We start from the raw sequence: 25,796 nt of genomic DNA, 5'->3' as shown, positions 1-25,796 counted from the left end.
CCTGTCATTCAGCCAATAAAAAATACAATCAATAATTTTTTTATTTTTTTATTTATTTTAAAGGTCAAGGGTCAAGTTCAGCTGAGGCAAAAATGACAGATGAAAACGTATGGGATGCATCCCATACGCATCATATATTAAAACTGTGTAACATGCACCTGGGATGCACATCAGACAAATACCAACAAGCCAATTGGTAAGTAGCTAATGTGAGCTCTACAATGCTACAAGTATCCAGAAGTATGTATCCAGAAAAAAAGTTTTATTGCCTTTTGTTTTTGCACAGTTGCAGCTTCCACGAAATTCTCATTGTGTTCCATACTTCGTCTTTTCTCACCTGGTGACCGAGGAAACATGAGTCTGTCACACTTACTAACTTAAAATGAGGTCTGCTATCATTTTAACTGACTCCAGCTGTTTTAACTGACTCAGTCTTTACACATCAGATGGATGTCACTCCCTAGTTCATTCAATGAATCATTCGTTTTCCCTGTAATTTGTCATGGTTGGACTTCCTCAGTCATCACCTCTAAACTGCCTTCTACCACAACAGTGTATGGCTAATTTAAGGGGATTACAAGATGGATGGGAGGCCTGTCAAGAACAAATTGAAGAGGTAATGAGTTTGTTCCACAACAAATGACTTAACCTCCTTCTATAAACACATTAAGATGGATTGTGTTTGTTGTGAGTTTGTTAGTGGGAGGAGCATAAGTATATTGAGAGCAATATGATGTGGTAAGTGTGTTGCATAAATTACTTCCTGTTGCACTGACATTGTTCCACGACTTCAAAATATATTAAAAAACGACTGAAATCTGTCTCTTATCTGGCATCAAACATAACAATGGCTTCAATTCTGTTTCCAGTCAAGCATTAATTTAGATTCAACATTTCTGCCCAACGATACTTGATCGATTTAATAATAATTTAATATTTATAACGGTATCAATTAACTTTAAATATTCCAGCCTATTTTTTTGTCTTTTCAGATTTCCTCCAGCAGATAATGTAAAAATAGGGTTTTGTTTTGTTATTGATGCTGACGGTATTGTAGTAACGCTGTGTTTGAATCAGTGGAGGGCGCACTAATGGCGGACGTGGGCGTGTCAACTTTTAATATGTGCTAGCTTTAAAGCTGTAAATTGATGCACATACAGTATTGTTGTGCATGCGTGGGGTTATCTAACTAGGTTTAGAGGCGAATAAAATGAGTATCATCCACAATGTATTAAAATAAAGCGGACCCTGGGCGGATGTCGCCATCTTTAGTAAGGGACAATAACCCCACTGCTATAACACAACTTGGTGTAAATTGCTTAAACTCGTGATACGGTCACTTTAAAAAAAAAATCAAGTGTCCGTTGAAATACACGCTAATACAGGACGCCAATTACCGACTTACAATGGCAAATATCAAAAGGTGTATGTGCGTTTTTCTCTTAAACAGTCACTGAGTGGGTCTCCGTCGCCATGTTTAGTTTGGGTGACGCCAACTCTCTTCCATTTTCCTCCGCCTCTGGTTGTCAAGAAGATGGCAGCTTCCAGGCAGGCATGAGAGGAAATACTTCTTCACAAATCGAATGAATTTGGATTATTGCCGCAAGATTAGAGCACATACCGGTGTCTTTGCAATTACCGCATCGAAATAAGTAAGTAGGACTCTTAAGTGTTTGTGCTTTTCTTGGTTTGTTATGTTTTGTTGTAGCAAACCGCCCGGCCATTTTTCTTGTGGGAGCCGTAGAAGTAGGCCGATAGTGAAAAGATGGCTGCTTCCAGAGACGGCATGAAACATAATAACACTGGGTTTATGTTGTTTAACTTATTTTAGCCGCGTTTCAATAGTGTTGTTGCAACTACGTCTGTTCAAGGTAAATTATGCATGGCAAAATTACCTGAAAATGCTTTGAATTTAATTGTGAAATTTGGCGACGCTTTGACAGATGCCAGCCGTTAAGCTAACGCTATTAGCCTCGGCAAATTAGGTTGAGCGGCTAGCCGCTAAAGCTAACGGAGCACAGCTACCACTAGAATCAAGTTGGTTAATATGATTGCACTTTATATTTTACTACATTTCAGCAGTTTCTTCGATGGGGGTTAATGCGCACCGTTTTCACGGCATATACAGCTGTTAAATTTGCCACACGATACTTATTAAATGCCAATAATTGCGTTAAAGCGGTTGTAAAGAATGCTAAGCTCACTAGCTACAATATGGCGACTCCCAGAGAGGCATGAAAATAGCCGACGCTTGCTAACGCGTTTAAAATGTTATTTTAGTCGTTGTTGCAGTCATCTACTGTTTTGGTTAATATGCCTGCTACGTGTCTGTTGAATTTTATTTTATTGTAGCGTATTGTTTTGCCGGTGTAGTGGACTAGCAATCGTGTATTTTTCTTTTTCATTCGCTTCCGCCATTTTTCAGACGGGCAGTAGCCTTAGCGGGGGTTTGTTTGGTTGCAAGATGGCTGCTTCCATGGATTGAATTCAATGGTTAAAAACAACTAAGAAAAAAAACTTGGCACTCGGAAAGATTGAATGTATTTCTTCGCACAACTATAACGTCAAGTCCGTATCAAGGGCTAAGAACCGGGAGGCGCTCGAAAGGTTTTGTGATGTTTTTTTCTTTAGGGGTTGAATGTATTCATTAACCAAAGCTAAGCGCTAACTGCTATTAAGCCTTTTAGCCGCTACCACAATACTAACAGTCTTAGAAGTTAGCCACACTATTTCCAAATGCTGTTGTTTTATTTATGTGGTTAAGTGTACAAATTCCCAAGCAGGTAGGACAAATGCTCATTTTTATTATTCCCTCCGCCAGAAGTCATGTCTGCCCCTGGCTCCGCGGTGTCTGGGACCACGGCGTCGGTTCTGCAGCCGCGATGGAAACGGGTCCTGGGATGGTCCGGTCCTGTTCCTCGGCCCAGACATGGACACAGAGCTGTGGCCATAAAGGAGCTCATGGTCGTCTTTGGCGGCGGAAACGAAGGAATTGTTGATGAATTACATGTATACAACACCGGTAAGCATAACTTTTAATGTGAAACCTTTTGGCTGATTATTCTCTGCTGCGGGCATCGTGTTTGTATTGATAAATTTGTAAAAAAAAAAAAAACGAACGAAGATGGTGGAAAGTGTTTTCATGAGGTTCTTAGCTTAAAACAATAAAATTCAGTATACAATCGTGATGTGCAGAACTAAGTAGCGCACAGGCCTCAGTAGGCCAAACAGACCCTTGTGTGATTGAAATTCGCGCCCTCTGTCGGTGAAAGGCTTCTAACACACGACAAAAAAGGCGGGCTAAAATAAAATGGATGATGCTGGTTGGTTTAACAACATCTTCTGCCCCAGTTTCCTGCATAGAAACCAATAAGCACCGACAAAGTCAACTAATATTTTGTGTGTGTGTTTCCATCCTTAAATGCAGATATTAGTTTATCTTCCAAACTTGATAATATGCTTGTTTACCATAACTCTTTTCCTAGTTTTGAATGACTTAACATAGATACACCTCCCCAAGATAACCTCATTGTTTTTTTTTTTTATTGTGCATTAATTTCCAGCAACAAACCAGTGGTTTATCCCAGCGGTCCGTGGTGATATTCCCCCTGGTTGTGCTGCGTACGGTTTTGTCTGTGATGGCACAAGGTTGCTGGTGTTTGGCGGGATGGTGGAGTATGGAAAGTACAGCAACGATCTCTATGAACTACAGGTAATAACCCCAGTATTTGAATTACATTTGCACATTAAGGCGACATAATGCTTCTAGATCGGGCAATAGAACTTATTTCAATGGTGGTTTATTTCTAATCTAAGTTCTCTGTCTGTAGTTGACAGTAAATATAGGGAAGAACTAGAAAACATATTCAGCATTGTTCAGATGTTATTCAATCGTCATATGAATAGTGCAGTGTGCGTGCCCACCGCTCTGCTATAGAAGGCCATCCTATGTCTATGATCAGTGTTATTGAGAAATTGATTCTGATTTGTGAAATGCAGAGAGGGATATATGTTGTATAGTTACTGGTGTGATTAAGTCTGTTAATGCTAACTTCATTTGATAGAGATGTGCATTAAAGGAGTTCATTCATATTCCACACATCCTAATTGCTTAACAAAAGCAACAGTTCCTCATCCTCTTGATTACATTTTAAAATGTAGATTGGAGAAAGGCGAAGCAGTTCACTCATCAGAAAAATGTGATGCCAATCAACACAAGTTATTCTGCTCTTAAATTATGCTAAAGTTAATTAAGCATGTTTTGTCACGTTTCTGGTTATAGTAATGAAGTAGATACATCCCATTCAAAACCACGTAATATAAAATGCTTAAACAATAATGTAAAACATCAATGAAATGATATAAAATTAACGACATGCCTTGTGGGTGGGAGTGTGTATAGTTTACAGATAATTATTACAAGATTGTCAGAACAAGAAATGAGGTCGACTTGTTAATACTGCGACATAGTTGAGATTTATTGTGATGTTTGATTCTGTTACAGGCCAGCAGATGGGAATGGAAAAAGTTAAAAGCAAAGAATCCGAAGAACGGTCCTCCTCCCTGTCCTCGTCTTGGCCACAGCTTTTCTCTTGTTGGCAACAAATGCTACTTATTTGGTGGACTTGCCAATGACAGTGAAGACCCAAAAAATAACATTCCCAGGTACAGATGTTTTTCCAGCAGGGCTCTCTGGTGCAACACTGCTTGAGATTTTCCTTTAGCCAGCAACCTGAGTGTGACCGTCTGTGTTTCTATTTCTCAGATACCTAAATGATCTGTACACACTCGAACTGCGTGCCGGATCCAGTGTGGTTGGATGGGATATTCCAATCACATATGGAGTCCTGCCTCCTCCTCGTGAGAGCCACACTGCTGTGGTATATACAGAAAAGACGAGCAGGAAATCTCGCCTGATCATCTACGGAGGAATGAGCGGTTGCCGTCTTGGAGATTTATGGACACTTGATATCGGTAGGTTTCAGAATTGAAACAGCACTAAAACAACAAATGCATTTGGAGACAGTAAGAGATTATTTACAGCCAAAACCAGGAGAATTTAATGTTTCACCATCTAAATCCCACTAAATCACAAGGGGACATAATAATGAATGTATGAGGATTTGACTGCGATTAATTTGTTTGAATTTAAGAATACATTGCTGTTGTATAGAGAGTTAACAGGCTGGTTGTCACTGTTTGCAGACACCCTGACATGGAACAAACCGTCAGTAAGCGGCACAGCACCACTTCCACGAAGTCTTCATTCGGCGACCACCATTACAAACAAGTGAGACGACTGCTGCACTTTGCCATCAACACAATGATTTGTTTGGTTTTAATCTTTGTTTGAATTCTTTGTTGAAAAAAAAAAAAATGTCAGCAGGATCTCACTGCGGTTTCAATTTCTCACTGTGCAGGATGTATGTTTTTGGAGGATGGGTTCCTTTGGTAATGGATGATGTCAAAGTGGCCACACATGAGAAAGAGTGGAAATGCACGAACACTCTTGCCTGCCTAAATCTCGGTTTGTCCCAGTTTTTTATTTATGATAATGGACATATGGGGAAATCTCGAGTGTGAATCTATTCCAATGTTTCAACTTTTGTTCCTGCTTTTGTAGACACCATGTGTTGGGAGACAGTGTTAATGGATACTCTTGAAGACAACATCCCCAGGGCCCGTGCTGGTCACTGTGCTGTTGCCATTAACTCGAGGCTCTACGTTTGGAGTGGCCGTGATGGTTATCGTAAAGCTTGGAACAACCAAGTCTGTTGTAAAGACCTCTGGTATCTGGAAACAGGTAGGTGTGCTGTGCCATGAGAGAAATTAGTGACCTTGGGTGTCAAATACTTAAATTTTTTGTTGAACTTTTGTTATTATCTATTTCACAGAGCGGCCGCACGCCCCTGCCAGGGTTCAGTTAGTCCGTGCCAACACAAACTCCCTGGAGGTGAGTTGGGGCGCAGTTTCCACAGCTGATACCTACTTGCTGCAGCTGCAGAAGTATGACATCCCTGCGACTCCGGCTGCAGCCTCACCAGCCATGAGCGCAACCCCAACGCAGCCCCTTAACTCTCCAAAGAGCCCCGCACCAGCTGCAGCAGCACCCTCTGCTCAGAGCTTACCACAGACAGGTATAACATTAGTCACCCTTAATTCCAACTGTACCAGGAAGCTCAGTAGCTGCACATACGCAAAGTTCTAATCATTTGCCTTCCTTTTTTTTTTTTTTTTTTCTTTTTTAATATATACAGCTGTTCTAAAGGTTGCAGCTCAACAGTCTGCCACAGGCGCATCTGTTGTCACAGTTCGCCCCAGCCAGCCAGGGAAATCCCCTGTCACTGTGACATCTCTTCCTCCAGGTGTTCGAATGGTAGTACCTGCCCAGACTACCCAAGGATCGGTATGAGCGTTCAAGCATGGTCAAGATCACACATGAAATGTATTTTCAAATGAACAAACATGCTTACCAGTACTTTTCTTTCTTTTTTTTTTTTAGCCAATTGGAAGTAGCCCTCAGATGAGTGGCATGGCAGCTTTAGCTGCTGCAGCTGCAGCAACACAGAAGATACCGCCCTCTTCTGCAGGCACCGTCCTCAATGTTCCTGCAGGTGCCACCATTCTAAAAACCGTAGCTGTTTCCCCTGGCTCAACCACAGTGAAAGTGGCTTCTCCAGTCATGGTACGCATCTTAACAATCTTCTTATTTCCTATATTATTGTGTGTGTTCCAACAGTCACGCGTCAGTTGAAACTATTTTGTGCTCATAGGTCAGTAACCCAGCCACCCGGATGTTGAAGACTGCTGCGGCGCAGGTGGGCACCGCAACTGCATCCTCTCCAACCACCACAACCAGACCCATCATCACTGTGCACAAGTCTGGTGCAGTTACAGTGGCTCAGCAGGCCCAGGTGGTAACCACTGTGGTGGGTGGAGTCACCAAGACCATCACCCTAGTCAAGAGTCCCCTCACCATGGGCAGCAGTGGTACTCTGGTAAGTACACTGGAAGTCAACAGTATATTACTGAAATGCTGTCCTGTGGTGCTTTCACTGGCATGCTGTCAATTGCTTTTTTTTTTTTACATTCTGTGTTTTTTTTGATCACAAGATGTTGACAACACAAGTTTAAAACTGTAGGGAAGTGGGGTAAAGGTTGGCCTTAAGTGACTGTTGGACAGCAGTGTTAAGAAAACAGGGAGCATGATGGTAATGATCTGCATGACTGTCGGGCAGTTTGGTTTAGATTTATTTATAGAGCCACCACCTTAGTGGTCCTCCTTCCCACTGACCTCCCTGTGCTGTCCAGTGTTTTCTGGTGACTCATGAACTTGAGTCTCTCTCCTATGTCGGCAGATCTCCAACCTTGGCAAGATGATGTCTGTGGTACAAACCAAGCCAGTGCAGACATCAGCTGTCACAGGCCAGGCTTCCACTAACCCTCTCACACAGATCATACAGGTCAGCTATCTGCATGAGTGCAGGACAAAACAGGAGGAAGCTTAAACTCCTGAGAAAGGCACCAGATGTCTTTCTCCAAATGGTCTGCCTAACATGGGCCTTTCTTTCCAGACAAAGGGTCCCCTCCCTGCTGGAACCATCTTGAAGCTGGTGACTTCTGCAGATGGAAAGCCCACAACTATCATCACAACGTCCCAGGCGGGAGGAACAGGAAACAAGCCTACCATCCTGAACATCAGCGGTGTCTCTCCGACCACAACCAAACAGGGCACCACCATCATTAAGACCATCCCCATGTCGGCCATCATGACCCAGCCTGGAGCTACAGGTCTAAACTCAGTTTACACTGTTAGAACTACACAACTACACAGCATGCATGTAAAGATGTGTCCTAAAATGTAGTAAAAAGTTATGTTCCAATAATTACGGGAGATTAAACAAAACAGCAGATTGGCGATGAAGTCTTTTTAAATTGAACATTGGGCGATGGACAAGGATTTAATACATATTAACACATTATTTGTCCTTGCAGGCGTGACAAGCAGTGCAGGCATGAAAACACCAATCACAATCCTTACCACGAAGGTAATGACCACTGGAACTCCTGGTAAAATCATCACTGCAGTGCCCAAACTTGCCACAGCAGCTGGCCAACAGGGACTGACACAGGTAAACAGACTTGTGCACTAACCTTCATACATATAGTCTCAACTGTGCAACCACTTACATAGTATCTGAGAAAACCTAACCTGGATCATCTGCCTCTAGGTGGTTTTGAAGGGTGCCCCGGGGCAACCCGGCACTATTTTGCGCACCGTGCCCATGAGCACAGTGGGTGGTGTGCGTCTTGTTACACCAGTGACTGTGTCTGCAGTGAAACCCACCGTCACCACTCTGGTTGTCAAGGGGACTACAGGTAAGAATAACTCTTCCTATGATTTGTTTTAAAGTATTGGAATTGTTATTATCACAGATCCTGTACCTTACACAGTGTTCTGTTTTCGTCACTCAATGCCCGCTTTCTTGCAGGTGTCACAACTCTGGGCACAGTCACTGGTACAGTCTCCAGTAGCTTGGCAGGAGGCACGGTTGACACTTCCAATGCCTCTCTGGTTACTCCCATCACCACGCTGGGAACCATTGCTACCCTGTCCAGCCAGGTCATCAGCCCTTCTGCCATAACTGTATCAACTGCTCAGACTAGTCTGACTTCTGCCTCCACACTGCCCTCCTCTACTATCACAGTGCAGGTAAGACCCAGCAGCTTCAGCTTTCTACTTATCTGTTTCAGTCATTAGGCTATGAGGGTACCACAGTAGCAGGGGTCTTAAGCTTTAATTACTATATAGTAACTTAAGAAAGTGAAGATGTTTCTTTTAAATAAACATTTAAATATAGTTTAAAAATGTGGCCTTCGCAGAGGTGGCAAAGTAATAGTTTTTGAAGACTTGATGCACCATATTTCTTGGTGAAGGCTGACATTGCTCTATGCTCTTCAGAACCAGCCCACCCAGGTGACTTTGATCACAACTCCAAGTGGTGTAGAAGCTCAACCAGTACAGGATCTACCCGTGTCCATCCTGGCCTCACCAACCTCTGAGCAGCCCAGCTCCACTGAGGCTGGAGCTGCTGGAGAGGGCTCAGGGACCGTTACCCTAGTCTGCTCCAACCCGCCGTGCGAGACCCACGAGACGGGAACCACCAATACAGCCACCACCTCGTCTGCCACCATCGGAGCAGGACAGGTCTGTTCCAACCCGCCTTGTGAAACCCACGAGACCGGCACCACCAACACAGCTACCACCTCCTCTGCTGCAATTGGAGCAGGACAGGTGTGCTCTAACCCACCATGTGAGACGCATGAGACTGGCACCACCAACACAGCCACTACGGCTTCTTCGAACATGTCCGCGCTACGTATGTGCTCCAACCCGCCGTGCGAGACCCACGAGACCGGGACAACTAACACAGCTACCACAGCCTCGTCTAACATGGGAGAAGTCCAGCAGGTGTGCTCCAACCCGCCCTGCGAGACCCACGTAACGGGCACCACCAACACCTCCACCCAAGCTTCATCCAACATGAATGCAGGCCAAACAAACACCGTACAGAGAGTGTGCTCCAATCCACCCTGCGAAACCCACGAGACAGGTACCACCAACACTTCGTCCACAGCCACCTCCAACATGGGAGGAGAACAGACCAGCACGTCATCAGGCCTGGTCCAGAGGGTTTGCTCCAACCCACCCTGTGAAACGCACGAGACTGGGACCACCAACACAGCCACTACTGCCACCTGCAGCATGGAGACAGGCGAGGACACAGGTATCAAATACTGCATACACTGGCACACAGTTTCTTTTAACTTTGAGTGTGTGTTTCTGCCATCATACATCTTAACAAATCTTTATCGTGTAATTATTCTTGATATCATTTTGATTTTCTACCAACAGAAACCGTAGAATCACATCTACAAGTCATGTAGTGTTGCAGGCAGGAATTACTGGAAACTTTAAAATGATGTTTTTATTATTCATCAGCAGCCCAGCAGACTGAAGAAGGAGCAGAAGGTACCAGCAGCACAGAAGCAGCTTCCACTGCAGCAACTGCAATGGTCACCACCACCCAGGGCAGGGCCATCACTACTGTGACTCAGTCCACACCAGCCCCTGGACCCTCTGTACCTGTAAGAATCCCACTCAGTGCTCCTTTGAATTAGTAGCCGGTCTAAACATTATTCCTGAGCGGTCGTTGTAATAATAAACGCATTACATTTATATATATTAAGGCTGCAGGTCGTGATCTGATGCCCATAATATTACAGAAATATTTGAATATTTTTTCCCTCATTGTGGACCTTGCTTTGTGTTTTCCTCTAGTCGATTTCATCGATCACAGAGGGAGTGAGCACTGCTGCCAGCTCCACAGAGGAACCCATGCAAACTGATGAGGCGGCAGCAGCAGAGGCTGCACCTGCAGAGGAGGGAGCCACTGCTATGGAGACACAAGCGGAGGTAAATAAATTATAATTTCTCTCGAAGTCTACATCCTCCTTATTGTGAAATTCAAATCAATTCAGCGATGCAGTTTTTTGCAGCAATTTGATGGGTATGTTGTCATGTGTTCGTCCAGGGAGAAGGAGAAGCAGCAGCGACGGCAGCAGCGACAGCCTTGAACCTGCCCTCAGAGCTCATGTCTGAGGGCCAGGGAGCCACGCTAATGGTGACGGGGCTGTCGGATGAGGAGCTCGCTGTGACTGCAGCAGCAGAGGCAGCTGCTCAGGCAGCAGCCACTGAAGAAGCTCAGGCTCTCGCTATCCAGGCTGTTCTCCAGGCCGCTCAGCAAGCCGTAATGAGTGAGTAGGAGCACGGCATAGTGTAATCACACCTGGTTACACTTATGAACAATATCTTTAATGTCTAGCTTTAGTTATGTGGAGAAATAGATTCCTTTACTTCCAAGCCGTTAACAGCAGGCTGATCCTCGGCAAAAACACAATGGACTTTTATAGCCTGAGATCTAAACCTAATGTTGTTTTATTATTTCCAGATGAAGGTGATGCTGCTGGAGAGAGCCAGCAACCCACCAACATCCCCATAATGCTGACCCAGCAAGAGCTCGCAGCACTGGTCCAACAGCAGCAGCAGCTGCAGGAGGCTCAGGCTGCAGCCCAGCAGGCCACCGTAGACACGAGCTTGCCCACCGAGGGCCTGGCTCCTGCCGACAGCCTCAACGACCCCTCTGTCGAGAGCAATGGACACAACGAAATGGCTGCCACAGTCACTAGTGCTGTGGCATCCCTCCTGCCACGTACCACTGCTGAGAGTAAGCCTTGTGCTTTTTATTTATTTATTTTTTCTTTACTTTGGGGTGTATTGTCACACAGTAATTTAACCTTCTTGTGTTGCACTCTTCACTACGCAGCACTCGCTCCATCAAGTACGTTTGCACCCTCTGTATCGGTAGCAAGTCCAGCCAAGCTGCAAGCAGCAGCTGCTCTGGCAGAGGTTGCCAATGGCATCGAGGGAGAGGTGAGTCACTGGAGTATTGCTACTAAACATCTGATTGATTCAGAAAAAGCTACATTTTATTGATTTTTTTTCATACAGAAGCAAGCCCCTCAGCCAGCCCCAGTGAAGCCTGTTGTAAAAAAAGAGAACCAGTGGTTTGATGTTGGAATTGTTAAAGTGACAAATATGGTTGTCACCCACTTCTATGTGCCAGCGGACGATTCTCAAGGAGATGTAAGGATCGCATGGTTTTCATTTTAGTTCGCCTGTGTGTCGGGGTGATCTCTAATCCTTTGTGTTTTTGTTCGGTAGGACGACTCTGGTATCATGCCAGACTACGGCCAGATGAAGAAAATGGAGCTGCAGCCCGGGACTGCTTACAAGTTCCGCGTTGCTGGAATCAACGCGTGTGGTCGCGGAACTTTCTCCGAGATCTCTGCGTTCAAGACCTGCCTACCAGGTTTCCCAGGGGCACCTTGCGCCATCAAAATCAGCAAGGTAAACACGGAAACCCTTCCGCCGGGTGTGCAGAATGTGACGATGTGATCAGCTGTTCGGTCCGTCGAGGCTTTCAGGCATTAAGGAGTGTATGTTCCATGTCCGTCAACAGAGCCCAGATGGTGCCCACCTGACCTGGGAGCCTCCCTCGGTGACGTCGGGAAAGATCATCGAGTACTCGGTGTACTTGGCCATCCAGAGCAACCAGACAGCTGAAGCCAAGGCCTCCACCCCAGCCCAGCTAGCCTTCATGCGTGTGTATTGTGGACCCAACCCCTCCTGCTTGGTGCAGTCGTCCAGCCTCTCCAACGCCCACATCGACTACACCACCAAGCCAGCCATCATCTTCCGCATCGCTGCCCGCAACGAGAAGGGCTACGGTCCCGCCACTCAAGTTCGATGGCTGCAAGGTAAACGCACGTTCGGACTGTAAAAATATTTAATATCTTGCTTAGTGAGCAGTTCACTGATGGATATATTCTCAACGCTTTGACAGAATCTGGCAAAGACGCCTCTTTGGCAAAACCGGCCCCCAAAAGACCGGGCACCTCTCCCGATACGTAAGTACAGTGTTTATGTTTGACATTTCCCACGCAGGCAGCAACAAGTTAAACCTGCTGTACTTATTCTGGTTTTATGTGTCCTCCTGCAGTAAGACTACTGGTCCAAAGAAAGCGAGAACGGACCAGTGAGGTTGCCCAGAGACCCCTCCCAGTCTTTTGTCCTTTTCCACTCGCTGTCCTTTTATCAGGAAGATTGACCTTCACCCCTCCTCCACCTCCTCATCCTCATCCTAATCTCATCCTCCACCCCCCACGTCTCAGAGCAAGACAGCAATGGAGGCAGAACAACCATATGAAGCCGAGATGAAAGTCAATCTGAGAGATGTTTCTGTAGATAAAAACCCTCCTTCCTCCTCGTTCTTTTGGTCGTACTATTTTTAGAGCAACACAAACCTAGAAGCACATTATCTTTTTCAGTCACACCCAACTCCATCCTTTAACATCTATTTTTTTTTTTTTTTGGCTTGTTTCAGTAGTTGAACAGTATAGAGAAGCATTTACATCTTTCACAAACTGGGAGCCAGCCTGAGCGCAATGTTACCTTTTCTTCTTCTTCTTTTTTTTTTTTGTCTGTGTTTTGTGAATTCTGGGGGGATGTAGAGAAGAGACTACATGAAATGATGTACAGTGTTGAAAAAAAGGCTGTGGAGGCATTAGCTTAGATGAGAGGAAAAATCGGTATGGAAACAAATAAAGCACTTGTCCTCCACGAATGAGGACATCCATTTTTTTTTTCCTTTCTTTTTTCGCTCAAAACAAATTTGCTTCATCGAGAACCAAGTCTGTACAGTCATCGTACTGGACTCCAGTCTCCTGGTAATGTCATCACTGTGCGCTTTTTACCCCAAGATGAGGACTGGTGGCCGACACTCTTTGAAGTGGACAAAAAAAAAAAAAAGAGAGAATGGCAAAGCAAGAGATTTGTAGAGAACCAACGACAGACTTTGCTAGGACTGAGAATTGCAGCACACACAAAAAAAAATCTTGCAAAATCTTCCCAAAAAATTAGCAAGCAATCTTTTGTGTAGTTTATTTTTGTATTTTTTAAGCTTTTTTTTTCTCCTGTGTGTATGTGTATGTTGTGTGCATTTTTAAAGAAAAAAAAAACATCACTTTTTTTAACTGTTGTTCATCCCCATAGTTTGTGTTCGTGGACAGATGGGTGGCTGTGTTGAGGTTGCCACTATATTTTTAAAAATCTTCATTCAGTTGGTTGTATGTTCTTGTTGTTAACAGATGGTGATGAAAGAAAGACTTTTGTATTTGTTCCAAGTAGAACCGCCGAGGTTATAGGACTGAAGGGAACTTTGAAGTGGACCCAGGGAGAGGAGAGATTTTACTTTGTTTACTACTCAACGCTTGTGTTGCTTCGTTTGCCAAACATGGAATTTCACAGGGTATGAAGAAAATTTAACATCCAGCCCTCGTCATACCTTTCACCCATAACATTCAGATCAGTTGTCCGACGCTTTTTATGCTCATGAATGTGGTGTCTCACCTCTTCTTTAATTTTTAGAATGGCAAATTATATCAGTAGACCAATCCCCCCCCCCCCCCACCCTACCGTATTGATGTATGTGAATCCATTTAATAAATTTTATTTTGTTTTTTTGTTTATTTTTCTTTTTTTTTTGTTGTTGTTCCTTCCACGGCTCTGTATTTCAGATTACAGATGGTGTGCAAGCTAACTGTGACATGTAAAACCCGCATGTCTTTGAATGGGAATGTCTTGGGAAGAACGCTTACATAGCCGGAGTGTACTCACTTGTAAATTAGTTCGTTCATAGAGCAAGAATAAAACAGACAAAAAAAAGAAAAAACATCTTGGCCTTTTATATAATTACCTGTAACAAACTGTTTTTACATGTTGGTCATCTCTTGATTGCCTTTTGTGTCTTTGCTTATAAAAGAAACAAATATATATATATAAATATATATAGTCTCCCTGATTGTTCTAATTTGCTTCTGTCGAGCTGATTCACTGTAGTCTGAATCACTGCTAGGTTCATTACAATACAGACTTGTACAGGGAGGAGGCTTCTGACTGGACATGAGTGTATATCTACTTTGTAAGGGCAGGTTCAGATGTGATGGTAACGGCCAGGAAGCAGAGCAGAGCCAAGGCGTCCGCTTGCCAACCTTTTCTACTCGGCTCGCGCCTTGGCCACCGTTTGTGATTTCTCCCGATTTCTTTCTAGAAAACGAACTTTCTCTTCATATGCATTCATAATTTTGTGCGTGTCGGTGTGTCTGTTGAACAAAACTAGACATGCATGCAAAAGCAGTGTATTTTAGTAGTGATGCCTTAAGTTAGACCATAAGCTGAAGGTTCTCAAAAAAAAAGGAAAAAAAAAGAAGAAACATTTAATGAGTTTGTTCCTCTCTCCATGTGGTATACAATTGTGTCCTTTCCTTCCACAGTACCTTTGCTGGGTCACTATTTTTGCACCCTCGTTAGATAGGTCATCATCAGCAGTGCCGAGGTCTCTCTGAACTTTCCCTCCCGCGTTGGGGCGAGTGCTCCTCTCAGCACTCACAGGTGTTGCGAGTTTCTCTCGGCTGTTTGCAGGTTATCTGGAAATGTCCTGTATTTTCCAATGTGTGTTTTTTGTACTGTAGGGAGTAATGTATCTTTTATCATCAAAAAATAAACATGTTAAACATAAAAAACCGAGATCTGGCGTCTTTCTTGTCTCAAAACGACGACGACAAACTCACCTGCTGTAGGCCGCCCTGAGCCGCTCTCACGAACGGCTTCTCCACGTCTAGATCCTGTTTGGCGCTTCCCTCAAAGTACTCGGCTCCGATTTCCTCGCACCACTGCAGGGCCTTCCTGCGGGACACCTGCAGCAAAAAATCAAGTCACAAGCAGAATCCAAAACAAGGACTAATTTAAAGTCAGTCAGAAGTAGTGCTTCGGTTTACTGTATTTCTACTTGTGTATATATATATATATATTCTTATTTCAAGTCATTTCATAACTTTCACATCTGAGTCAAAGCATCTTCAAAAGTTTATGTCTTCTAGGAAACCACTCAGGTGTTGTTTATGATTTTACTGTGATTGTCATGTTACTGACTCACTTCATTCATCAGTGAGAAAAACAGCAGCTGTTTTTTTTTAATGAATAAGATCACTCATGTTTCAAGCAAAAACTCTGCTGGTACCAGCTTCTCAAGTGTAAAGGTTTTCTAGCTTCATAGTTATCTATAATAGTAAATAAAATAAGTGTGTTTTGTGACAAATCGTGGCGATTTCCCCCTTATTTCTGTCATTTGCTCACATTTTCTCTGAAATCACACAAAAAAAGATACGTCAATTAACAAAAGAGCTGAATATAAACCAAAGGGTCCGTCTACAAGACCAAAGCCACATGTTAAAGGACTTAAGGCCAGTCATAGCTGATCATCTAATTCAGAAAAATACGACTGGAATGAATCAAATTATGGGATTCAAACCAGAGGCCTGCTCTTAAACGGCTCTTTGACTGACCTCCCGGTCGCTCAGGTCAGTTTTATTGCCCAGTACGATAAAGGGGAAGTCAGATGGGTCCTGGGGCTCTCCCTGGATGAGGAACTCCTTCCTCCACTGCTCCAGGGCATCGAAACTGGCTTTGGATGTGACATCAAACACCAGCATGCAGCAGTGGGCTCCTCTGTAGAGAGGTGTACCCAGAGACTGGAACCTCTCCGTCCCCGCTGTGTCCCAGATCTAAGATAGTAGAGAGGGCGGATTTAATGTCAGACTCTGATTTCTGTGTGATCGCGTGTCACTGCGGCTGCACAGGTGCGTTACCTGCAGGGTGACCGTGTCTCCGTCTATGTTGACGGTTTTGGAGAGGAAGTCGGTCCCTATGGTGGCCCGGTACAGGTTGGTGAAGCGGTGGTTGACATATCTGTTCATGAAGGAGGATTTTCCCACCCTGAGTAAACAACACACATGTCAGATAAAAGGCAGCTTACAACGCAGTCCTCTACTCCCGGTTACACTGGAGACATTTAACATTCATCTAGAGTCACACTGCTCCGTTAAGTGAACTTTTACACGTTGTTTTGTTTTACGCGATGTCTATTGGGAATCACGCCTCTATACAATAATCTACATGTTGCTTACATACTAAATCAAAGGGTCGCAGTAAACGAAAGTGAAAGTGTCGACCGAGCAGTACGTCTCCATTTAATGAACTAATGTGTGTTAAAGTTACCCAGAGTTTCCAATGAGGATTACTTTGAGGGTGACAGCAGTGCCTCGTCTCTCAGTCATGTTCAGACCTGGTCAGGTTTGTTCCACTGGTGCCTTCAAGTGTTCCTCGGAAATGTCCGTTCATTCGACGTGTGTCATTATGTTGTTGTTTATTTTTTTAATAAGAAATGCCAGAGAGAGAAGGAGATTATGTATTTTTTATTTTATTCGCAATTTCAGTATTGAAAGTGTAGCTGTTTTGAACTCCCAGTAGAGATTAACTGTGTGACCTCTGTTTGTATGTAGACTACTGTTTCAGGCTCGGTGGCTCTCAGGTGGCCTATGCTTGTGAAGGCATCATCGGGCAGTGGTTGTATTGGCACATACATCCAAGTTTATCTTTGACCTATTTCTGTCCATAAAGACGCAGAGACACCGCTGACTGAAGACTGAAACCAGTTTGTAAATATAAAAATATAATAAATTATAAAAAATATAATAATTAATAGAGTGTTAGTCTAACTAATGTAATTTAATAATTTCTATCTATCTATCTATCTATCTATCTATCTATCTATCTATCTATCTATCTATCTATTAGGATGTAATTTACTGAAACTCGTGTCTCTACTCCCCACTAGAGGGCAGTACAGGCCTCAGGTGATGCACCTTTCCTTGCTCATGCCACCAAGTGGTTTTACTTTCTGTGGGTCAGCTGAATGTGAAGCCGTGTTATTTGATGAAACTTCAAATGTTTGTGCTCAGATTTCATGTCTTTTTGCAGAAACGTAGAAGAAGCACTAGAGAAGATCCATTTTGTTTGTTTTATTTCGATCTTTCCTCTCAGTTGAGTAATAAACAAACGCAATCAAATAACCAGGTTTCAGTGTGAGTATGTTACATTTATTACTGTAACCCTGTGGCTTAGGATGTTCCAGGTTTTCAAACAGAATTCAGTCCAATATGTGTTTTTTACCATATATACATCTGATGTGATGCTGACCAAGAATGAATTGGTGTTCTGGTTTTGAATGTTTTACTCCAAGTTGTTCGTCAGGTGCCTCGACTGGTTAAATCCAGATAACAAATTGTGTGTGTGGAAGAATACTTTATACATGGCAAATAAAGCAGATTTTATTACATTTAAACATTTAAGCAATGAGAAAGCAGCTTATACACAGTATACAGCGAATTACTGTCAGTCAGTTCATGTGTAAAGTGACGCTTCCGCCATCAAAGCCCTGAAGTGTAACATTACAAATAATATTAAAAAAAAATTACTGCTGCGCACAGTCACACACACCACATGACAATACATGACAATAAGACCGGGCGTCCAGAAAAGTTCTTAAGTTTAAGCTCAAATAAAAAGTTCACTGACTCAGCAACAACAACAAACAAACATCAAAAAACTGCTCACATTCGGGCAAATCTGTTTAGACCGTCAGAGTAGCAGCGGCGTAACTGAGATTACACAAACTCGGCTACGGAAAAAAGCCACAATATCGTAATTAGTGGCTTCGGAGTGCTGTGCTTTATTAGTCATTACAGGGACACACACTCATAACGTCTTGAAACAAGTCATGTGCCAAGAAAGCCACTAAAAATGTAATCAAACCACTGAAAACGTATCGCTGGGCAGGACCGTGTATGCATTTATGGGGTTGTGTGTGTCTCTTTGTGTGTGTGGGTGTGTGTGTGTGTGTGAGAGAGAGAGAGAAAGAGAGAGAGAGAGAGAGAGAGAGAGTGCTCTCCTGGGTATAGCACTATTACTGCAGTCCTGCATTGCAGAGATAAGACCACCGCCTTCACAGAAGCCAGCTTCTTGGGAATTAGAAAGCTGTCCTCAAACTCCACTGTTGACACACAATGCCATCCATCACCCAGCCACAACAACTTCCCAACTGTCCAGCGAGATGCTCCGCACTGCTTTTGTTGAGAGGCTGTCAACAGGACGAGCGCTTGTGTCCGTCGCCGTTGCACATGCGGGCTTGAGCAACGCGGCGCGACCGGGGCCTCCTCGAGGCATGTCCGTGCGACAGCGAGCGGCGGGCCCGCAGCCTAATTCCTGGCCTCCTCCTTTCATCTCGATAACCTCTTATCAGAGCGGAGCAGCCAGCTCGAGCGGCGGCGGCGGCGGCCACATCCCTGCCCAGCTGTCCGCAGCGACCTCATCTCACGCTCTGCCTCAGAATACTGCGCTCATTCATCTCGTTCCCATTTACATGAAACCCCAACTGGCAGCGGCAGCGTTTAAGCCAACTGGAAAAACAAATGAATTTAAGAGGATATCACAATAAATTAGCATCACTGGTTTATCTTTTCTATCGGTACCTGCTCATGCCTGCACGCCCCGGGCGATTCAGAGTTCTCACTTGCTCAGATCTATGAACTGTATGTAATTTTCGAGGACATGTAGAGCTGGGCTGTAGCCAGATCTCTCACCTGTTATTCCAGGCCGTGTTACGATAAAGATAATTATTGTTGGTATCACTATCAGTTGTAAACTGATCACCCAGTAACCTCCCATATACACATGTAACAAGTTTCCCTAAAACAACGGCAAGTGTCCTCAGTTGCCCCGAATTGGAGAGGAAACTTCAGTGCGACTCTTTGTTTCCTGAGTCGACCTTCCGACCTTTGCTATTTTCAGCAGTTTATTTCTGTTGGCGTTGCCTGAGAATTACGTGTTGAGCAACCGAAGCAAGAGTGGGGATGTTTAGGGAAATGGGAAACTCATGGGTTACAATTTTGTGCCACAGTTACTGCGAGGCATGTATCGATTTGCATCTGGCTTAACCGATAGAAGTTTATGTGAGTCCCAGCGCCTTATGGGGGATCATTTCAATTTAACTGCTGTGGGTTCTTTAATGGTAGAAAAAGGCTCGGTGTTGAGTTCAAAGAGGAAAAAAAAAAAAAAAAGAGGAAAAAGGAAAAAAAAAAAAAGGGGCACCGATTCATCCCAACTGTTTTCCACCCCTGATTTCCCTGAAAACTGTAAATGAACAAAGAGAGAGGAAAGTTAGCGAGCTGCTTTGACTATCAAATGACAGAGACAGTGTCGGGCTTGTGCGCAGCCAGGCCGTGTCCTGACCATATCTCGCCCCTATGATTGCAGCTCCTTTCCCGATTTGCATTACTGTGTTCCAGTCTAAGCTTTGCTGGACCACAAAGAAATTGAGTCTTTGCATTTTATATTTGCTTTGTTCAAATGTCTGTCAAACTCTTTTCCATGTGGGCTTGCTCTTATCAGTAGGCACATTTAATCAACAGACAAAAAAGCTCCCATCCTGCGTCCTCTGAACCTGCCTGGAACTTATGCCCGTTTTTATTGCGTTTACATCTGTGCTCGCTTTAATTAAAATCTCACACGTAGAAATGCGTCGCCCAGCGCAGGCTGCTTGTGCCGGTCCATCAGCTGGATGTACTGGTTTGATAGTGGCCTTGGTTTGGTGCTGATATGCTGTTTATGTGCGGCACTTCCTATGTGGAAATCATCAGAGATACATACATGTTATCAATACTACACAAGCAGCCATAAAGGAAGAGCAGAGGAACTAAGATTTAAAGCCGACACCTTCACCTTGCGCGCGTGCTTCAGATGCCACACAGTCTCCGATAAGACGAACATTATTTGTATTTTGTAGATAAATTGCGCTGTTAAATAGGATTTTCAATTCATGGCTGCCTGTAAATATGTTACATCTGCCCTCATGCAAGTTCCCTCTCTCTGGACCAAAGAGGTGTGTCTTTCAAAAAAAAAAAGTTGTCCCCAACCCCTCCCACGGACTGTCTCATAGCCCTAAACTTTACTGGTGGTTGGAGAACTTGCTCTTGTAGCCATCAGCCTACGCTGAGATAGACAGTCCCCAACTGGGCCAACTTCCACCGGTTCTGCAGTTCTGGTCCCGAGTCCTTCAGCTCTCCTCGCTCATTCGTGACATCGCCTCAGGTAGGTGGCCTCTCGGCTCTGTGGCTCCCGCTGAAGGGGCCCATGTACAGTCCTCTTTATTTGTAGCTGTGTTGGTGGTGCGTTTGAAACGCTCGCCGGAGAGGATTCTGATCGCCATTTATTGCTTGACCGATTGTGACTGGTAGAGATATTAGAGGTGAGAACTTTGCTTTGACATAACTCAGATTCTGTTTCATTTTCAAGTGGCAGCGACGGCTCTTCTGAAATTTGCTATTTCATTTACATTTATCCTTTATTTAAATTATGTTTCCAACATATTTCCATTGTTCTGCACAACTGTAATTCTGTTTTTATTACATAACACAACATAACAGATTTTTATGCACTAAATAATGATTAATGGCATGTTTCTTTATAGGGTGGTGACTTTAAAATTATTTTACCCTATATCTATAGCACAAAATTATTTTCCACTGTGTTTCTTTGTAGGGTGGTGAGTTTAAAATTATTTTATGCTACACAGGATAAAATAATTTTAGGTGATTCCACCGTGGGTTTCTTTGTAGGTTGGTTGAGTTTAAAACAATTTTTTGTTTCTAGTCTGGTCTGATCAGCCTCATTTGATCATCCTCTCTGCAGCACACTGCCTCACCCTGCCGTGTTTTCACATTTCTGGTCCAACAAATTTCTATTAATCAGATGAGATCAGGGTCGCGATGTATCAGTGGAGCTGTATCTATATTTAGCATTATAATAAGGCCGTCTATCAGATTTTCTCAGACTTTATCAGACACTATCAGCCTCTTCTCTTTCCTCTTCGCTTCCCTCTAAAGATACTGAGTGAGAGCGGCCTCGGCTGTTATTACAACTCGCGGCGTATTACCGTAAAATTTTGCAGTATCATTCCCGTTTGAGTCATGTCTGCGTTTTAAAGCGGCAGTTTTTTTTTGTGTAAAAGGAAAACACACGGGCTTCTAAACTCACGGGCTGAAGGTTTAATCTTAGCTTTGACTTATAATTTTTGAATAAAAATGGAAAATTTGTTGGACCAGAAATAGTTATTTAAAGGCACCAGTTCGGATCTCTCGTAATCCTCCGAGAAGTGTGAACACTCTCACTTAAAATATCTGCATGCAAACGCAACTCAGTGTGTGTGTGTGTGTGAGTGTGTGTGTGTGTGTGTGTGTGTGTGTGTGTGTGTGTGTGTGTGTGTGTGTGTGTGTGTGCGCGCGCCTGTGCTGTTTGTCCACCCTGCAGGCGTCCCTCAGGGCATATCTTTTGCATTTCTCTAACTGGCACACCTATTGTAGTAAGGCCACTTAGTAACCGTTTGGTCACTGGCTGCATCGCCACATTTATAGACCCACTTATTTTTAGTTTTTACTTTCAGCCACAGTCAAATGAGGATCCTAGAAAAGGAAGTTCGAAAAGGCGTGCTGTCGAGAGATCTTGTCCCTGATAACGTCAAGTCTCGCTGGTTGTTGTGAGGTGAAGAGCTTGGTGATAGAGCGTCTGCTTCAATCAAAGTCAAAGCCTCCGTCGTCCGAATTAACACAGCTGAGATGTGGCAGTGTGTTTTCTGTGACACACAATTACAAGAACAATTTCCAAATAGAGAAACAGATAAAACAAAGACAACTAAGTTGAACGGATGCACATACAGTATATATACATCATACAAGATCTGTGTGTGTCAACTGTAAACACAAATACAAAAAAGGTGGAGAGTGTAAAGAGTGCTGCGTTAACTAATGGATGATTTGTGTAGTCGGTTACTTTAACTACTGGAACTGAACAGTCCATTACACAGTTGCACACACGTTTTGCTGAGCAATCCTGGGAAAAGGTATTTTAGAGACTAAACAATTCAGAATAGTTACATCCTATGGTCTTCCCACAGGTTGTGTACTTTTCCATCATGATGGAAGATTCGTCAGAGCAGTCCCACTGGGTGTCTCCAGCTCTCCTCAGCTCGGACCCTCTAGCCGGTTTCTCCTCGGATCCCGGCCTGATGCCTCCAGGTGAAGACAGTGAGGCCTTCTTCTCCGGCCAGGACACCGACTACGGCGGCCTGCCCTCTTTCTTCCCCAGCCCGAACCACAGCCGAGCGCCTTCTTCCTACAGACACAGCTCTGGTCAGTGTCCCCACCCACTGTCAGGCCGCAAATACATCTCCTCATCCATCCATCCCTCTAAATCTGACTTGCTCTCTCCTGTCCCTCTTTTCCAAAGTCCGAACAGTGTTCAGCTCGCCGAGTTTCCTCAGCAACTTGCAGCTGCTGGACGGGCCGTCCAACCACTCCATGAGCTCGCCCTACAACGCCCCGGCCTCCACTTGGAGCAGCAGCCCGCTCACCAAGGCGCCGCTGCACTCGCACTCGCACACCCCGACCTCGCTCTACACCCCCGGAGTCACCTCTTCTTTTACCACCTCAAGAGATGGATACTCGTCCCCGGGCAGAGAGGGCAGGGAGAGCCCCCGGCTGCAGGAGGCCCTGAAGGCTGAGCGCCTGAGCCCACTGGGAGGGCCGGGGGCCAGCAACAGCTTTCTGAACCTGACCCCTGCGGCCGGGAGCATGTACACTCCGCCATCTCACCCGCACATGCTGAGCCCTTACAGCTCGTACATGAGCGGCCCGCAGGAGTACAGCTCGGCGGCCCTCTACTCCAGCCCTGGAGCGTGGATCAGCCCCTCGTACTCCCCCAAACTCCGCAACAAGCTGCGGATATCCACTCCAGGTGAGCATACACTGAGAATACACCACCTCTTATGGGGTGAGATGAGTTTTGAAACATTGGAGGGTTTTTTTTTTTATATAGAATCATCGTATCTCGGTAGTTGCCATGGAAATGCAGATGGTCAATTCTGCAAGACGTTAGGATGTTAGATGTTAAGAATGTACTTTCTGTCATTAAGGGCTAGGGTTAGGGTTATGGGGTTAGGGTTACAGGGTTAGGGTTACGAGGTTGGGGTTAGGGTTAGGGTTATGGGGTTGGGGGTCATAAATTGGACAACTGAGAACCTGCATGTAAATGTAAAAGAAAAGGCAGTTGTTCTCAGTCACACAGACGATTGTTGTTAAGCCAAAATCTGTTTGTGACAACAACTGTCATCATAACATAATGAAGCATCCGGTGAGTGATAACCGTGTCGTTGGCTCTAAACAGAGGCCAGAGAGTGCGTTAACTGTGGAGCCACAGCTACCCCTCTGTGGCGCCGGGATGGCACAGGCCACTACCTGTGCAATGCCTGTGGACTGTACCACAAGATGAACGGCCAAAACAGACCTCTAATCCGGCCCAAGAAGAGACTGGTATGACGGCCCGTCTTTAATCCCAAATTAACCATTAGATACGTCACCTGTCGCTGGCATCGTATTTAAAAAAAAACTTTCCGTGTTTCAGATTGTCAGCAAGCGTGCCGGCACCCTGTGTGCCAACTGCCACACCAGCACGACAACACTGTGGAGACGCAACGCCAATGGGGAGCCTGTGTGTAACGCCTGTGGACTCTACTTTAAACTGCACAATGTGAGTCAGTCATCTGCATAAAACTCTTCTCTTTCTTCTTTATATATAGATATATATACACACATATGTTCCAGATGATTACAATGTCTTTCTTTCCCCCAGGTCAACCGGCCTCTCACAATGAAGAAGGACGGCATTCAAACTCGTAACAGAAAAGTCTCCAACAAGAACAAGAAGAGCAAGAAGGCCGCCTTGTTGGAGCAGTACTCTGAGGTGGCTCAGCCGTCCTCCCTGGACGACAACGGTGGGCCCTACTCCCTGGGCCCCGGGACTCTCCTGACCTACAGCCACGCGCCGCACCTCATCCCCACGCCATCTCCCCTGCACCCCTCCGCCGGCTTGCCCTACACACACCACCTCAACACTGGCATGGTGCCCACCCTGGTGTGACGTAACCGAACAGGCCCGTGTACATAAATATATTCAGGAATTCAGCGTGCTTGCTAGTTTGCCAGTTATTTGCGTGGAGTTGTACAAATCTATTTCTACAATGGATGTCACGTTACCAGAGCTTTCTGTTTTTTTTTTTGTTTTTTTTTTCACTGTATTTCATCATAAGATATATTTTGTTGACATTGTGTTGATGAGATAAAAATCAGTCACACACTGAGGTTGCTGGGCATATAAACACTGATAAGGGGGATTCTTTCAGCTGTAAATACAAACACAAATCTGATCTGACTGCCATATCCGTGTGACAATCCCGATGTTGTTTAAGCTAGTCCGGTCTTGTGCTCTGTGGGTCTGTTTTGTATTTGCATATGGATATGATATATTGAAACTCTACAGAGAAAATAATAAAATGCATGAGTTGGACTCCTGTCGGACTTATGAAGGCTTTTGTTTCAAATTGTCTGAGCAGTCAGCTCATCTGTTACACCGTGTCTCCTGACCGCAGTAATGCCTCCTGTGTGGCGTTATTGTACTCCCCCTGCTCAGGTACAGTGGTGTCTTTGTGCAGGCAGCGCGCAGACTTTGACAGTGTAATTGTAGGTAGCGGGTATGCAAATAATCCATTCTGTAGAAGTGACAAACACTCAACTAATGTGAAACACTTTTGCCTGGTTTTATATTTAGACCAGCACGGCCAGTTGATGCACAACTGGCTTGTGTGTGCCCCCCCCCCCTCCTTCTCTCTCTCCCTCTCACACACACACACATAGAAAAGTCATAAGGTTATGTTTGTGTTTTTAATTATTACTCATCTCTGTTTAAGTGCCTGGGAGGGGATTTTTTTTTCACATCAGTTTTCCACTTTCATGCCACGCTTGAATGCAAAGAGCAGATGATCACATCATTGTGCGTGTCTAATTTCTTCCCACATATATAAACTGAAGAAAGCTGAACATAGATGTGAAATTTCTTTATTTTTTTGCTTTTTTTTTGTTTTTTTTATGATACAAGATAACATAAAAAGTAGATTTGTTTAATTTGTTTAATTTAAATTGCGCTCACAACTTGTCGCGGGTTCCCGTTCTGCTACACAATAAGACAGCGACACTACACAGGACACAGCTAAGTGAAATGAGTACATATATGTGCCTGTTACTGTTGGTTGCGGATGTCTCATACGCCGCTTTGAAGCGTTATTACACAGCGGGTTTTAATGAAAGTATAATCAAATGATCTGTGTCTG

The 25,796-nt window shown here is 44.4% G+C and overlaps 3 protein-coding genes and 1 long non-coding RNA gene across 5 annotated transcripts; 2 read left to right on the top strand and 2 right to left on the bottom strand.

Annotated features, from left to right (window-relative positions):
* Positions 1-1,486: 1,486 nt before the first annotated feature.
* Positions 1,487-15,204, top strand: hcfc1a (host cell factor C1a). The gene is made up of 28 exons (XM_047582442.1): positions 1,487-1,652; positions 2,822-3,022; positions 3,564-3,712; positions 4,505-4,665; positions 4,766-4,974; positions 5,206-5,290; positions 5,421-5,527; positions 5,624-5,803; positions 5,895-6,137; positions 6,258-6,406; positions 6,503-6,685; positions 6,774-6,998; positions 7,359-7,463; positions 7,575-7,791; positions 7,996-8,132; positions 8,232-8,379; positions 8,493-8,713; positions 8,963-9,788; positions 10,004-10,149; positions 10,343-10,477; positions 10,596-10,818; positions 11,013-11,288; positions 11,388-11,494; positions 11,573-11,707; positions 11,786-11,971; positions 12,084-12,381; positions 12,468-12,531; positions 12,624-15,204. The coding sequence occupies exons 2-28, from the start codon at positions 2,827-2,829 to the stop codon at positions 12,661-12,663; spliced, it is 5,151 nt and encodes a 1,716-aa protein (XP_047438398.1). The 5' UTR covers positions 1,487-1,652; positions 2,822-2,826; the 3' UTR covers positions 12,664-15,204.
* si:dkey-13a21.4 (uncharacterized protein LOC494576 homolog) lies at positions 14,169-16,828 on the bottom strand. Its single transcript, XM_047582444.1, has 5 exons — positions 16,739-16,828; positions 16,330-16,456; positions 16,027-16,245; positions 15,253-15,378; positions 14,169-15,147 (listed from the first exon to the last, which is right to left on the bottom strand). Exons 1-5 carry the CDS (start codon positions 16,795-16,797, stop codon positions 15,061-15,063), a joined length of 618 nt encoding a protein of 205 aa, XP_047438400.1. The 5' UTR covers positions 16,798-16,828; the 3' UTR covers positions 14,169-15,060.
* Positions 16,829-17,832: 1,004 nt separating this feature from the next.
* Positions 17,833-20,436, bottom strand: LOC125006103. The gene is made up of 2 exons (XR_007112535.1): positions 20,300-20,436; positions 17,833-20,199 (listed from the first exon to the last, which is right to left on the bottom strand). It is a non-coding gene; the product is annotated as an uncharacterized LOC125006103 (long non-coding RNA).
* An 81-nt stretch (positions 20,437-20,517) lies between these two features.
* Positions 20,518-24,976, top strand: gata1a (GATA binding protein 1a). Of its 2 annotated transcripts, none has more exons than XM_047581839.1 (6): positions 20,518-20,668; positions 22,530-22,764; positions 22,862-23,368; positions 23,798-23,943; positions 24,035-24,160; positions 24,263-24,976. In XM_047581839.1, exons 2-6 carry the CDS (start codon positions 22,548-22,550, stop codon positions 24,548-24,550), a joined length of 1,284 nt encoding a protein of 427 aa, XP_047437795.1. In that variant the 5' UTR covers positions 20,518-20,668; positions 22,530-22,547; the 3' UTR covers positions 24,551-24,976. The 2 variants fall into 2 exon arrangements, with proteins under 2 accessions (XP_047437795.1, XP_047437796.1); XM_047581840.1 differs by lacking the exon at positions 20,518-20,668 and adding an exon at positions 20,679-20,825.
* The last annotated feature ends 820 nt before the right edge of the window (positions 24,977-25,796 follow it).

This window comes from Mugil cephalus, chromosome 4 (genome assembly GCF_022458985.1).
Source record: "Mugil cephalus isolate CIBA_MC_2020 chromosome 4, CIBA_Mcephalus_1.1, whole genome shotgun sequence".
Taxonomy (NCBI): Eukaryota; Metazoa; Chordata; class Actinopteri; order Mugiliformes; family Mugilidae; genus Mugil; species Mugil cephalus.
This window is presented reverse-complemented; position numbering and strand designations above follow the sequence as displayed.